Source organism: Psittacula echo (assembly GCF_963264785.1).
Source record: "Psittacula echo genome assembly, chromosome: 21".
In the NCBI taxonomy this organism is placed as follows: Eukaryota; Metazoa; Chordata; class Aves; order Psittaciformes; family Psittacidae; genus Psittacula; species Psittacula echo.
In genome coordinates this window covers 980,001-993,136 of record NC_137757.1, presented here as the reverse complement: position 1 = coordinate 993,136, position 13,136 = coordinate 980,001, and the positions used below count along the sequence as shown (strand labels likewise).

Here is a 13,136-nt window from a genome sequence, read left to right as displayed (position 1 = left end):
TGAAGGATCTGTCAGCAGGCACCACATTAACGCGTGCTGCTGGACGGAGGGTTCGGGCAGGAGACAAAGCGCAGCCACCGCTGGCTTCGTGGCCCCACCGGAACTCTTGGCTGGCTGCACCTGGGGCTGCCGGGCTTAGGCACCGTGTGCTGGCCAAGGGCTCGGGACGTTCTGGTGCAGCACAGGGTGCCTGAGGTACCGTCTGCCATGTGTTTACCTCCAGTGTTCTTGGAGGGGGGGGACATCCCCATCGGTGCAGCCGGGCTGCCTGCACCGCGGGTGCAGTGCTTTAGAAGCCTGGGAAGTGGAAGGAGCCGTTTTCCATATTGCACATGGAATTCCCTCTGTATTTTTCAATGCAGAAAAAGCGGAGGGATCCAAACGCGGCAGAGGCTCTTAGAGCAGCGCTGAGATTTGCATTTTCCTCCTAGATGAGCAGCTTCAGCTGCAGCAGACCCAGCCCAGGAGCTGGGGAGCACCTTGTGCCGCAGAGGACACAGCCGTAAACGCCAGCCCGGAGCTGGCAGCAGGCTTGGCTCCTTTGTTGGCAGCAGTTCATGAGGGTTTCCTGCCCAGCCCTGCTCCTACCTGTCTGCTGCTACTGAAAGCGGGACTTGTGTTCGTTACGGTAAATTCCTTTTCTTACAGCACTAAGAGTAGATCAGTCCGGATTTAGTGCACAAAGGAGCTGGAGGAGTCTGTGAGCAATGCCCCACTGTGGTCTCGGATCAGCAGTTACTGGGGTAAATCCAGGAGTGCTGAGCACCCTGTGGGTGCTGGCATCTGCCCAGAGCAGCCCCAGCTCACCAGGGTCACCCCTGTGTGGGGTTCTCGTGCCCTTGTGCCAGGCTGGGACCAGCGTTGCTGAGGAGCTGGGAGAGGCTGAACTGGGCTGTTGTTGGGCATGTGGGAGAGGGAAGAGATGTGGTGGGGACGATTGTGCTGCTCGCACTGAGTCACAGGCATGGGGAAACACAGCTAAAACCTACAGAGTGTTAGGCCCTTGAAGGCTTCTGAGCCTGTGATGGAAGCCTCAGAACACTTCACCTAGCACAGAAGCGACTGTATTCAGCCCTGAAAATACCACCCTTAGCCAGGGAACAGGAGCAGTCAATTCACACCCCCTGGTTTGTGCTCATAAATGCAGAGAGCTCTGCCATGAAAGGCAGCTCAGGTGAGAACTCATTCCAGGCTGGTCCGGGTCTCAGTGTGAGCCACGGGTGTTTGCTCTGTCCCATGGGTATCTCGGTGCAAGGTATTCCGGGAGAAGCTGTCGCCATCTCCCTGGCTCTGCTGGATGCAGTGAGAGGTGCCTGAAGGCACATCTGGGATCGCCTTCCTCCCTGGGCTGGTTCCTGGCATCTGCGTGCCATTGGGTAAGTGATTGCCCTCAGGCAGCGAAGGGTTCAGAGAGCAGAAGGGATTGGTGAGGGAGGCGTGAGATGGTATCGGAACTGGGAGAAGTGGTTTCCTACTCTGGGAAGCCAGTCCTGGCTTGGGCAAATCATTCACAAATGATACTGGGCTGCAGCCATGGATTGGCTTGGCTAGGAAGGAAGATGGAGGATATAGGCTACAGATTTCAACCCGTTTGGCTTGTGCGTCTCTCTTTTGAGTGCTGTTGTCCTGATTTGCTCCAGGTAGCTCCGTTTTCCTTCTCTTGTCACAGGTGCTGTTTTAGCAGTCGGTTTGAAGGTGAGCTTCCCATAGGCCTGGCCAAAGGAGCTGGTTTTGCTGGGTTTTCCTCTTCCCTCTGGGCTATGCCTGTCAGGGGAGCTCAATCCACAGCCCCTCTGAGCAGCTCTGGGAGCCACAGCTGAGCTCTGAGCTCCAGCAGCCTGGTGGGGTTTGCCCATCCCAGTTCAAACCCTGGTTCTGACATAACATTTACAAGGCTTCTAATCCAAGTGTGCCTGAGATCCTGGCCTGGACCCAGTGGGAAAACACCTCTGGCTTGTTTTGCTTCCGTGCGCTGTCTGCAGAGGCAGCCCTGCCCCGCAGGATCCACAGTGGTTTTATGATGTGGATGCACGTTGCTGATCATGGTGGAGCTGCTGGAGTTCCCGTGAATACGTGCATTCACACAGAGGGAGAAGAGGGATGTGTTTTAAGGCAAAAAGTTGGAATTGGGAACTCTGCAGTTCCCAGCCCAGTTTAGACGTTGCTCCTGGGCAAGTTTCTGACAAAGTCTCTCTGGTTCGTATTTGTGGGCATGGTTTTCGAAGCGAGGGCGTTCCTTTCTGGGGACCTGCCTTCACTGCCCCAGTCCTCATCATCTGGGTGAGCTGAGGGGTTCCAGCCCCTCTCACTGTATAAGCCAGGTACAGTCACTGCTGTTGTTTGTTCTTGGTGCTGCTACTGCACGGCGCCGTTGCCTGCAGGTTGTGTAACTGTCTTGGCAAGGAAAGGAAATGCTTTTCATCTGTGTTTTAACAACAGCTCAACCTGGAGAGCTCATGTCAGAACCTGAGACAAATGCTTACATACAGGTGCTGGACCGAGCTGGGGACCCGTAGGACACAGGCTCCACAGAGAGCCGGGTGTTTGCCTCAGGCCATGGATATGCCTCAGCTCCCATTAGCCGGTTTGAACTTGGGTTTTTTTTCTCCTCCTTCTTCCCTCTTTCGAGCCTCACAAGGTAAATTCAGGCACATTCCGGTCTCACTGCAGCACTGGGTTTATTGCTTATGAAATTACAGCTTGCCTCTACCCCCGGCAATGTTCTCTGTTCCCATGGCTCGTGATGCTGCTGGAAGCATGAGGCTGTGCAGCCATGAGGCTGTTTGGACCCATGATTATGGGTTATGAGGTTTTGGGAGCTGAAGCTGAGTTGGTGACTCTCCAACGTGAGGTTGTTTCCCTCCCATGCTGTGCCATGGATGCCCGGTTGATTCCCTGAGTGCTGGAAGCAGCCAGGTACAATGAAACACACCGGTTCAAAGCACACGACGGGGAATCTGGCTGCAAAGCCAGGGAGTGTCAGTGAGGCAGGAGTGGAGCTGAAATACCATCCACTGCCTGGGGCAGATCCCAGGCCAGGTCCTTGTGCTTGGGCTCAGTTACCTGTAGGAAGGGAAAAGAGCTCTGGACTTAGTTAGAAGGATTAACTCCTCCCTGGGATGGAAGTGAGTTTGCTGCTACGGCTGATGTGCGAGCCGAGCTGGACCTCAGACAGACGTGCCTTAGCACAGAGCTCCTGTGCAGTGGCAGGAGAGTGGATGTGGATGATGGTAGCTGGCTCCCCAGCCTCTTCTTTCCCAGCTAAAGGATGGGGATGGGTCTGTGGTGTGGAATTCTTGCAAGAGAGCAAATCTGAGGTTCAGTCACCTGCCAGGAGACCTACAGCTCTTGTGGGAGAAACTCCTTTCCCCTTATTTAACAGGACCCGGCTGCCTCTTGGCCTTCTTCAATTACATTTTGGCATTTGCTGATTGGAATGAATGCTTTATACCTCTGACAATTCACCCCTCCTCACATAGCTCCAGTACCCTGGTAGTGTTCATGTAAACTCAGCTCTTGGTGGCCTTTTGATTGTGTAAGATGGTTTTCACATGGCACTTGTTAATTTACATCTGCAAGAGGACCTGAGGGAACAAATTCCAGTCTATTTCTAAATATCCCAGGCAATATTCCCTTTCCTAGCCAGGACACTGAGAAAGAAACCCAGGAGTCAAGGAAACCAGCGCTGGGTTTGGTTGTCCCATTCCTCAGCGGGTTTTGTGATTTAAGACCAGCCCTGTTGACATTGTTGGGAAGGGGATGGAGCCCCAGCACGGCAGAGCTGGCAGCCAGCGCTGGGTGAGTGAGGAGAGAAAAATCACCTTGGTTTTCAGCCTGTGTTTGGCCACACTACACAATGAACACTGCCTATGCAGCAGAGCAGTTGAAAAGGGGAATGAATTCTCTAAGGAAGCTTCTGGGATAAACCCCATGTATATTCCTGCTGGGAAACAACAACTCATTTGTGTAGTTTAAAACCTGCGCACAGCTCAATGCAGACCTCCCTTTCCAACGCGGCAAAGCACTGGTGCCTCTTCCTGCCCAGCACCTGCCTCCTGCAGGGAGTTGGCTTCCAAAGTCTTGCTCTCCTGGAAAAACCTCAGTCCAAAGGCTCTGCTCCCCATCTCCGCTCTCCTGTAACTGCAGGAGCCGCTTGACAGACAAGCTCTGATCCATGTGAGTGAGCGCGGGCCGGGCAGGTGGAAGGTGTATCAATGGGGGCATTGCTGCCGCTTGCCAAAACAACCTCTTGTGGATCTGCCCGGCTGTTTGGAATGGAAACGTGCCCAAAGCTTCACTTTATGGAAACATTTCCAGCTCCATAACACGGGAATGTGCCCCCAGCCCCGAGAGCTGTGGGTGAGCTGGAGGCCCTCAACTGCCCCTGGCCAATGTGTGCCGGGGAGTGCGTGCCATGTGTCAGAGAGGAAGAATGTCGTGTGGTTGCTGTATCAAAGTCCATCTCTGCTCCTCTGCTCTACAGCTTTTAGTGACCACCCCCGATTTCCCAAATGCTTTTCTAAGCCAAGGATCCAGCCAGGAATACCCTGAACCTGGGGCGTTCCCAGGGGTTTTGCTGGACTTGGCTGGGTCCTTGAGTTGCACAGCGTGGGTTTGGCCAGGTGTAATCCGGATGACTGTTGGGAGGGGAGTGGTACTGAGACTGGCTGTAGGTAAAGAGGGAACCTGCACCTCCCACCCCAGCCTGAGACACAGACCTTGCACCTCTTGATTTGCTGCACAGCACGGAAAAACCAAAGATTTGATTCGTTCTCCAAGCTACAGCCTGGGTTTGTTACACCCTGCCAGATAAAGTCATCCTTTTTGTAACGCGTCGTTTCGCTGACAACAATAAGAATTCTTCAGTTAGAGGTGTGACTCAGGCACAAATAGCTCAATAGCTCATTCTCAAGGTGGTTTGAACCAGGGGGTAGTAGGTATGAGTATGACATGGCTTAATACTGAAATATTCAGCCTTATTTGTTTGGGGGGTTTATTCTAATAGGCAGAGGAGAAAACCCTTCTGTAACTCTGGAATTTGTGCTCTTCTAGTCAGGAGCAACAAGGTAAAAGCTGGATGTGGCTTTTTCTGTATTATGCCCATGGTCAAAACACTTGCTCAGGTTTCCCCAGCCTGCAGCAGGATGGAGCCTCCTCAGCCTCCTCTTGTCGGTGGTACAACCTGCACTGAGTGGATGGGTGGGAAGCAGATGGGTGCCCAGGTTCCTCCGAGGCATGCGTGAATCCTTCTGCTGTGCTGTAATAAAGGCAAACTCTAAAGACAAAATAGTTCTTTCAGCGTGGACAGATCTACAACTACAGTTGATGATCATGTTGCTGGATTGACTTGGCCTTGGCTAAACAAAGGAATCATTCAGCCAGGGGAGAATGACCCAGTTACAGGCTCGAAACAGAGTTATTTTTGTTTTTTAAATTAAAAGAAAAAACTGGAACCTTTTTAACTTCAGGGGATTGAAGTATTTGGTGAATGGAGCTTGCAATTCCAACCCTCCCTACCCAGGCAGACGCTGACCCTGTCCCTTCCTGCTGGTTACTGACCTCTCTCATTCCTCATCTCTCTCCGTGGAGCCTCCCAGGTACACACCATGTGTTGACTCAGCCACCAGCCTCCCCACCCCGAAACAACCTCGCCTGTCAGGAGCAGTCAGAGCTGTGTCCTCTTTCCCTCCCGGACCTGCAACCTGCCATGACCTGGGATTTGTTTGATGCATGCTGCTTTGCACAAACCTTTAGGAAAATTCCCTCAAGGAGGGGAAAAGGAAGGGAAGAGAAGGGAAAGTGCCTTTCAAATTTCCAGTTCTTTTTATTACCGACTGATTTCTGTCCACTTAATGGCTATTGTATCTCTAGTGCTGTGTAAAATTAAAGCCACTAAGACCATGCCACAGATGCACAGTATCCCAATGGAGCATAACAGAGCAGGGCAGAGTCCTGCCTTGTTGTGCTGGGCACCATCTGAAACGGGGAACCTCAATTCCAGTATCAGGTGCTGAAGAACAATTTCGATGGGGAGTTTGAGTGCATTAGCTCTCTGAAGCTGGGAGCTGAAATGGTTTCAGAGGGCTGTTTGAAGTGGTATCACACCCTTCTCAGGCTGAAGGAGGCTTTTAATGGCTCAGGTTACTGGTCACGTTTAGAAAACATTTGGAAAACACTTATAAAATGAGCAAACACACACGCTGCTCTTTCTAAACTGCAGTTTTTCCTCCCCAGATGCAGGAGCAGACATGGGTTCAAGCCTTGGGCACTTGCCCTCTTCCAGTAACAGACTGGGGTGACAGTGGCACGAGTGAGGTGCTGGTTAAACTTGCATCACCTTTCCATCGTAGTCACACTGCAATCTTTTCCTGTCATGGGTCAGTGTTGTTTGTCGTGTAACTTTTAGAGCTTCCAGTTAGGGGTCAAATGGTTTTTCTTCTTCATGTTAGATGCATGAAGCTACTTTATTCTATACAGGAGTTTTTAAACCTTTCTGTGCAGGCTGCCTTACTTAAAGACGTTACTGAATACTGAATTCTTCACACTTACTTGCACAGTGATTTGAATCTCAGCCTGAAATGATAATCTGAAATCGTAAAGCATTTAAAATACATATTTATCCAAAACTTGTATAACAGCAATAATGTATAGATAACAATGCATAATTGAGTTTATATCTTATTTTAGCCTATTAATTGCAAGCAGTGTGTGCCTTAAGGCAAGTTGCTCCAGACTAGGTTGTAGCAAAGCCTCCACTGATTTCAGCAGAGCCAGATTTTCACCTCTAAGGAAATCTGAAGAACCCCAGTCCAGTGAATATGCACTTAGTGGCCCTGAATCTTTGATGGAGCGTTGCCTGATTATCATTGTCAAATGTTGGTTAATGTTTTATGAACTCACTCTTCTTTCTCCCTCCTGCAGCTGACTCAAGATGACGACAGCCGTACCACTGGTCAGTAACACCCAGCTCTCGGTAAACGTGACCACAAAGTCTCAAGAACAAAGTCTCTATCAAAGTAAGAAAAGCACTGGGGAGGTGGCCGTGTTTGCTTTATCTTAAGTAGACCTTGAACTTCGCAAACTTCAAACCATACAGTGACAACTTTGTATATAAGGCTTCTTTCCCTTTCTGCTTCCCTGCCAGGCTCTGGAGCCATAGTTGCTGCCATCGTAGTAGGAGTGATTATCATTTTTACAGTGGTTCTGCTCATACTGAAAACATACAACAGGTATGTGCCAAGCTCTGTACTTCACTAAGGTGAGAAGGGATGAACCAAGGTCACTGCTGAGTGTGCTTTCACCTAACAGACCATTTCAGTATTGGTTGCTGCAAGTTTCCAGGAGATGCTAAGCTGACGTGACTGAAATCCCCGACTCTCCCTGCTGCTGTTCTGTGACTGAAGGGCTGGGAAGCAGGAGGAGATTTGTGATGGATGTTGGATGGAAGCTGTTCCTAGAGGTCCCTGTTGACACAAGGGAGTATTCTGGTGTGCATCATGGCTGCCAGAGGAGCTTGATTTTGCACTTTTCAGGGTGCTGGGTTACACTTACATGCTCTAGGAGCCCTGAGCTGCCATTTAGTATCTTTGGGATGAAATCCGGTCTTGTATTGACTTTTAAGAAGCTGTTTGATGTAACCTGCTTCCTCAGCAGTCTTCCCAACACTTACCAGCTCCAGTGACCATTTCATTTTTGCCTTTACAGACGCATGAGAGTGAAACGGGAGCTGGAGCCCAAGGCCACCAAAGCAGCAATGCCGCCTGCATTAGGGCAGCCCAGCCACAGCCTGCCTCAGCATCCCACAGTGACCTTCATACCTGTGGATATCCACATGCAGAACAGGTAACTGGGAACACTCATCCTCCCTGTGAGAGCAGAGCGGTGGAATTCTCATTACGTGGATCTGGGACTCCTCAACAAAGTCAATCTGCATTTGGAGCTGTTACTGTGTCTACAGATTGTTATTAATCCCACTTCCTGTCTTTGGGAGGAGAAATAAAGGGTCTGGATGGCTTCCCTATGACTGAAATCAACTGGTGGAGGCATGTGTATCACCAGCAATGCAGCGAGCTGCCTCACAGAGCTCTGGGCATGAGGGACCAAACATACCGAGCCTGCCCATGGGAGGAGAAGATGGTCACTCGTCTTCTGTGGAGCTTTTTGTGTTTTACGAAGACTGATGATAAATGGAAAGAAACCTTTGGACATGCACCTGGGTTAGTTGATTTATGTGAAGTGGGTTTGTAGCCTCGGTTATACATGATGGGTGGTACAGGAAGTATCAAACCTGTATTTATCCTTACCTTCTGTTTTTCTAACACCACGTATGTATGGTTTGACATAAAAAAGGGACTTTTTATTGTCAAGTATTTAAAACCATTTCCCTGCTGTTGGTAACCTCTCCCTTTCCAAATGGACTCAGTGTCTCGGTGTCTTCACTCTCACACCAGGAATTGCTTTTGGTTCACTATCAAATGTTTTGTTGTACACAAACCCTTTAACTGAAGAAGTGAACACAGAAAGGCAGCGAGAGCACCAAGGCTTCATCTGCACGACTCATGTCTTGAGGCGCTTCGTTCTCCAACACAGACCAGGCTTGAGCTATTTTTAGGTATTTTTTTCTTCTAGAAAATAACTGCCAGTGATGTTGTTTTGCAAGTGTGATGACTGTGGGTGTGCAGTAATGCAACAAAGACATTCCCAAGGACCTTCACAGCCCACAGAGTGCCAACACACAGCAGCATTGTCAGATGTGGAGTGGCGATGGTCCCAAGCAGCCCTGAAACGCTGACAGGACAGCCAGGGAGGACTCGGAAGAAGCTGAAGTGGGGCATTTTACCTCTTTTTTGGTAGCTGTAGAGAAAGGAGTGACCATTTTCTAACAGAATGTATCCCCAAGAGCTTCCAACGTGAGGCTGACCTCGAACAGGTCATTTTTACTAACTGGTGTTTTTGTGCAGGAACTGAATTCAATTACTTTGCTTTTTGGTTTTGGTATGAAACTGGAGCACAGTTTGAATTCCAAACTAAATATTAAGACAGCTGTTTGTTGTAAATATTTCACTTGTCCTAGTTCTCTAACTTGGAGTCTGCCTCCTCTTTCTATCTCTGGGCAGCTGAGGATGTTTCCTGAGCATGTTTCACTTATCAAAGTCAAGATCTTTAGGAAACATAAGCCCCATCTTAGAGGTATTTTTAATGTTACCAGCCAGAGCTACTTCTAGCAAATTTTGGTTACTTTCCATTGACAGAATTTAAGCACAATGAAGCTCACTTTTTGCTTCACTGCAGCAGAATAAGCAGTGCTACAGCAATTCTGTACTGGTAGAATTACTTGTAATAATTGGCAGCATTACTGCTTTGGCCACACTAGGGTGGCTCAATCTGAACAACTCAAAGCATGCTGTTTTACCAGCGAAATTTGTCTCATCCTGGCACAGACAGGGAGGCTCCACAGATCCATCCTCACTCCTGCCAGCAAACCCCAGAGCTTTGCTGACCAGGCAAAATCACCTTCTTAAACAGAACTCCCTGTGTTCCCACTGTGCTGCCACTTAACGCTTGTGCAGCTTGTTGTGGACTGAACAGTTTTCCAGGCATGGCCCCACACTGTCCTTGTCCTGCAGTGATAACTGTTCCAGCACCAATTCCACCTGCCCTGTCCAGGCACCCGGCTCCCACTTTCAAACCTGCCCTGAGCTGCTATCAGGTAAACCTGCTGCTTAGAAAACCCCAACAAGCTAACAAAGCACCTGGAAGCTGATACCAAATTGGTCTATTAGAGACAACTGAGACGCTGGAAGCCTTTGGAGAAAATAGGCAAAGCAAGTGGAATGCTCACTTGTGATTCACACAAACTCATTACAGATGGTCCACGAAGCTCTGCAAACTAATGCAAAGCTGATCAGTTAGTGGCACCAAAGCGCCTTCCTGCTTGGCAGCGTAGTGACGTAGTCTTGGCAGTCCTGGGGTAATGTTTGGACTTCATCTTAAAGGTCTTTTTCAACCCCGTTGATTCTATGATACACAGGCTTTCTAGATCCTTCCTGTGTGCTCTGGTCAAGTCTCTCTCTTTACAACACCCCGGGAGGGCTGTATTCAGCAGTGACGATGTGAACAGTTGGGCATATAAATAATGGCTGCACGTTTTCTTAAGGGCATAGCCGGCAGTTGTCCGTGCTGGGTCGTGCAAGAATCAGTGTGGGTTTTCTTCATTCTTTTCGCCTGTGAGTCCTCTCGCAGCACCGCTCTGCCAGGCTCGCGCAATTCCCTCACCCAAGCCCACGAGTAAAGCGTTCCCACCTCTCGCTGCTGGTGTCATCCTCAGCTCCGGCCCCTGCGCTGGGCCGAGCCCGCAGCTCCACCTCGCGTCCGCTCTGGCTGCCGTTCGCCTCGCCCTGCAGTCCCCCAGGTCCCGCTGCCGACTGCCCAGGGATACCCGTTCCAAGCGGATGGACTCGGTGCTCTTCAGCTCTTTCCCCTGTCCCGCAAGCAGTTGATTTTCCAGGAGCCATGGTGCGGCAGTACCGAGCGCCGGCAGAGCCGTGTGCTGTTAAACCTTACTTCATGGCGAGAAACCCAGTGTTTCCTTTTTAATTATAGCGCGCGTACGAGCTTATTTCACACAACCCACCCAGGGCCGTTACTGTGGATAAACCTTCATTAACTTACTATTAATTACTTATTTAACTCCCGAGGGGTAAGGTGGGAGCACGCGCTACCTCACGACCACCTCCCCCACCCCGCCCCTATCCTCCGCGCGTGCGCCGTTGGCCGCTACGTCACCTGACCCGCGCCCCGCGCGCGCGCCCCGGACCAGCAACATCTCGCGAGAGGAAGGCTCACATCTCCCCGTCTTCCCCTCCCCCCCCACTTCCGCGCCCCGCGGGAGGACGTCTGGCAGCCGCCCCTTCACCCCGGCGGAACGTCGCTCTCTCTGATTGGTCGTTCGCCGCGCGCGCTCCGGCCCCCCGCGGCCGTGGGAACCAATCGAGAGGCGCGGAGAGCCTCTGCGGAGCGCCCGGCCCCGCCCCCTCGGTTCCCTCCTCCTTCCCCCCCAAAGCGCCGAGCGTGCGCAGGGGCGTGCTGTGCGCGGGGCACGCCGGGACGTGCAGCGCGCGCGGCCGGAGGAGGCGGAGGAGGCAAGATGGACGCGGGGTTCTTCCGCGTAAGTGCCGGCCCCGGGGCGGGCGGGGAGCTGTGGGGTCGGCCCCGGTGGGGGATGTGCGGCGGAGCCGGGCCGGGCCGCTGCGGGCCCCGCCGCCGCGGGCGAAGCCGCAGGCGCCGCGCTCCGCCGAGGAGCGGAGCCGTGCCCCCGCCCCCGCCCTGCGCAGGCTCCTGTGAGGAGCCGCCGCGAAGAAAATGGCGGCGGGAGGAGGCCGGGGCGGCCTGGCCCAGCCGCGGAGTTGCGGGAACCGGCACAGGGGTGACTCGCCGCCGCAGGCCGGGCTCGCCGGTGCGGGCAGCTGCTCTGTCCGCGGCGGGGATAGCTGCGCCAGTAGCGCGGCCTCTACCGAGGGCCCCGGCGCGGCCTGGCACCGCGGGTTCCTGCGCTGGGCCTCAGGGCGGCGACCCCGCGGGAGGAGTAGGGGGTTCCGCAGCCGCGGGGCTGGCCTGGATGGGCGTGTGTCGCAGTCCGGGCACAGCGTGACGGCCCTGACCGGCGGTGGGAAGCCAGGCCGAGGGGGGTGCGAAGCGAACCCGCGTTTGCGTTGAAATGCACTTTGCTGTCCCCGTTCCGAGCAAATAAACCAAACTGCCCTTGGTTTAGAGGGAAGATTTAAACTAACATGAAGGTTATGTGTATTCAAAGCAAGAAGTTGCTCTTTATCTTCAGGCTGGTATTTGTTTTCTTTTATAATAATTATTTCTTTTCTTTTCTTACAGCTCTGCTGTATTTCCTGCAGAGACTCTTAACCCATAGCCTGCCCAGGGTATCTTTGTTTTCAGCCTTTTATTGCATTAATAGAACGAACCAATTTTTGGAGGTTTCTTGACAATTTTAGAAACCAGTTTAATTCTGCAAGATTCAGTCACCTGTTCAGCCCCATTTTTATTCTTTTTCTTGCAGCTGGGATGCTTTTGAGACATGAGGGCACACAGAACCCTCCACTTAATTCCATTTTCTGTTAATGCATAGAAAAAAATCACTAAGTTAAATCTACACTTGTTCTGCCTAATGCAATTGTGAAAGAGTGAAGTAGTTGTAATTGATAGCAGAATGACTGGGACTGGAAACACAGTGTTTGAAATCTAATATTCTTTTAAACTGGCCTGTGGCAGGTGACTGTATAAATCCAATGATAGAGCCCTGACAGGAGTTTGTAAGCAGTGTCCTGGTCTGGGCTCAGGAGAAACCCAGGTTCTTGTGGGAACTGCAGAAGTGCAGCAGAGCAGCAGTTTGGACTCACCTTATCAAGTAAACTGCTCTTAATCCTTTCAGGTCTTCACACTGCTGCAAAGTTGTCAGTGCAGATGACTATGGCTCTGCCTTGAAATGCCCATGATAAAGTGCTCTGCCTCTTGTTTGGTTCCCCTTCCTTTTGCTAAGTGTTGTAACTTCAGTCCTTTCAATTTCATTTCTGGGTTGTGAAAGAGAAGTAAGGAAAATAAAGTACATTAAATTGCTGAGTGCTGTGACAAGTATTGTGTGTGTGTTGCTAATGTGTAAGCCACACAGCAGACTGCAAGTATTATAAAGAGTTTTAAACAGAATTAATCCTGGTAAGCGCCTGTGCATCAGTCTGTAGGATTCTTGTGTTCCAGAACAGCAAATGGGAGTGTTAATAGCTTGTTCCCTTTCAGTATCTGATGACTTTGTAGCATGTGGCATTGCTAATGCAAGGTGATTTTGATCCAGAGTAGTGGTTGGCTTACCTTAGGATTTGAGCTTTTCCTTACAGTCTTTTGGTTCCTCAGCAGCTTATAGTATTGCTGGTACTGAGCCCCTTCTTCCATGCACAGGAAATTGCAGGTGTTAAGTTCCTATGTTTTCCATCAGCCAGGTTGGTTTCCTAAATAAACTTCACATGAAGTGTGAACTGTGCCTTTGTTCTGAATCATTAACAGGTCACTGGGATTTGGATGCTGTTCTTCACATCCTCCTCTTCATGTGTGCTTCTGTTTACTTCTGTGCA

The 13,136-nt window shown here is 51.1% G+C and overlaps 2 protein-coding genes across 17 annotated transcripts in view; both read left to right on the top strand.

Moving 5' to 3' along the window:
- Nucleotides 1–6,931: 6,931 nt before the first annotated feature.
- On the top strand, nucleotides 6,932–7,846 carry NCMAP (non-compact myelin associated protein; the record flags this gene model as incomplete). Its single annotated transcript, XM_080632561.1, has 3 exons — nucleotides 6,932–7,016; nucleotides 7,145–7,229; nucleotides 7,705–7,846. The coding sequence occupies 3 exons, from the start codon at nucleotides 6,932–6,934 to the stop codon at nucleotides 7,844–7,846; spliced, it is 312 nt and encodes a 103-aa protein (XP_080488687.1).
- Nucleotides 7,847–11,087: 3,241 nt separating this feature from the next.
- Nucleotides 11,088–13,136, top strand: part of SRRM1 (serine and arginine repetitive matrix 1) — a 23,003-nt gene continuing 20,954 nt past the window's right edge. For all 16 annotated transcript variants that reach the window (XR_013958238.1, XM_080632213.1, XM_080632214.1 and 13 more), the window contains exon 1: nucleotides 11,088–11,167. Coding sequence is in view for 15 of the 16 variants with exons in the window: in XM_080632213.1 (XP_080488339.1) it covers nucleotides 11,147–11,167 (21 nt within the window). In the remaining variant the exon portion in view is untranslated. The remainder of the gene's footprint in view (nucleotides 11,168–13,136) is intronic.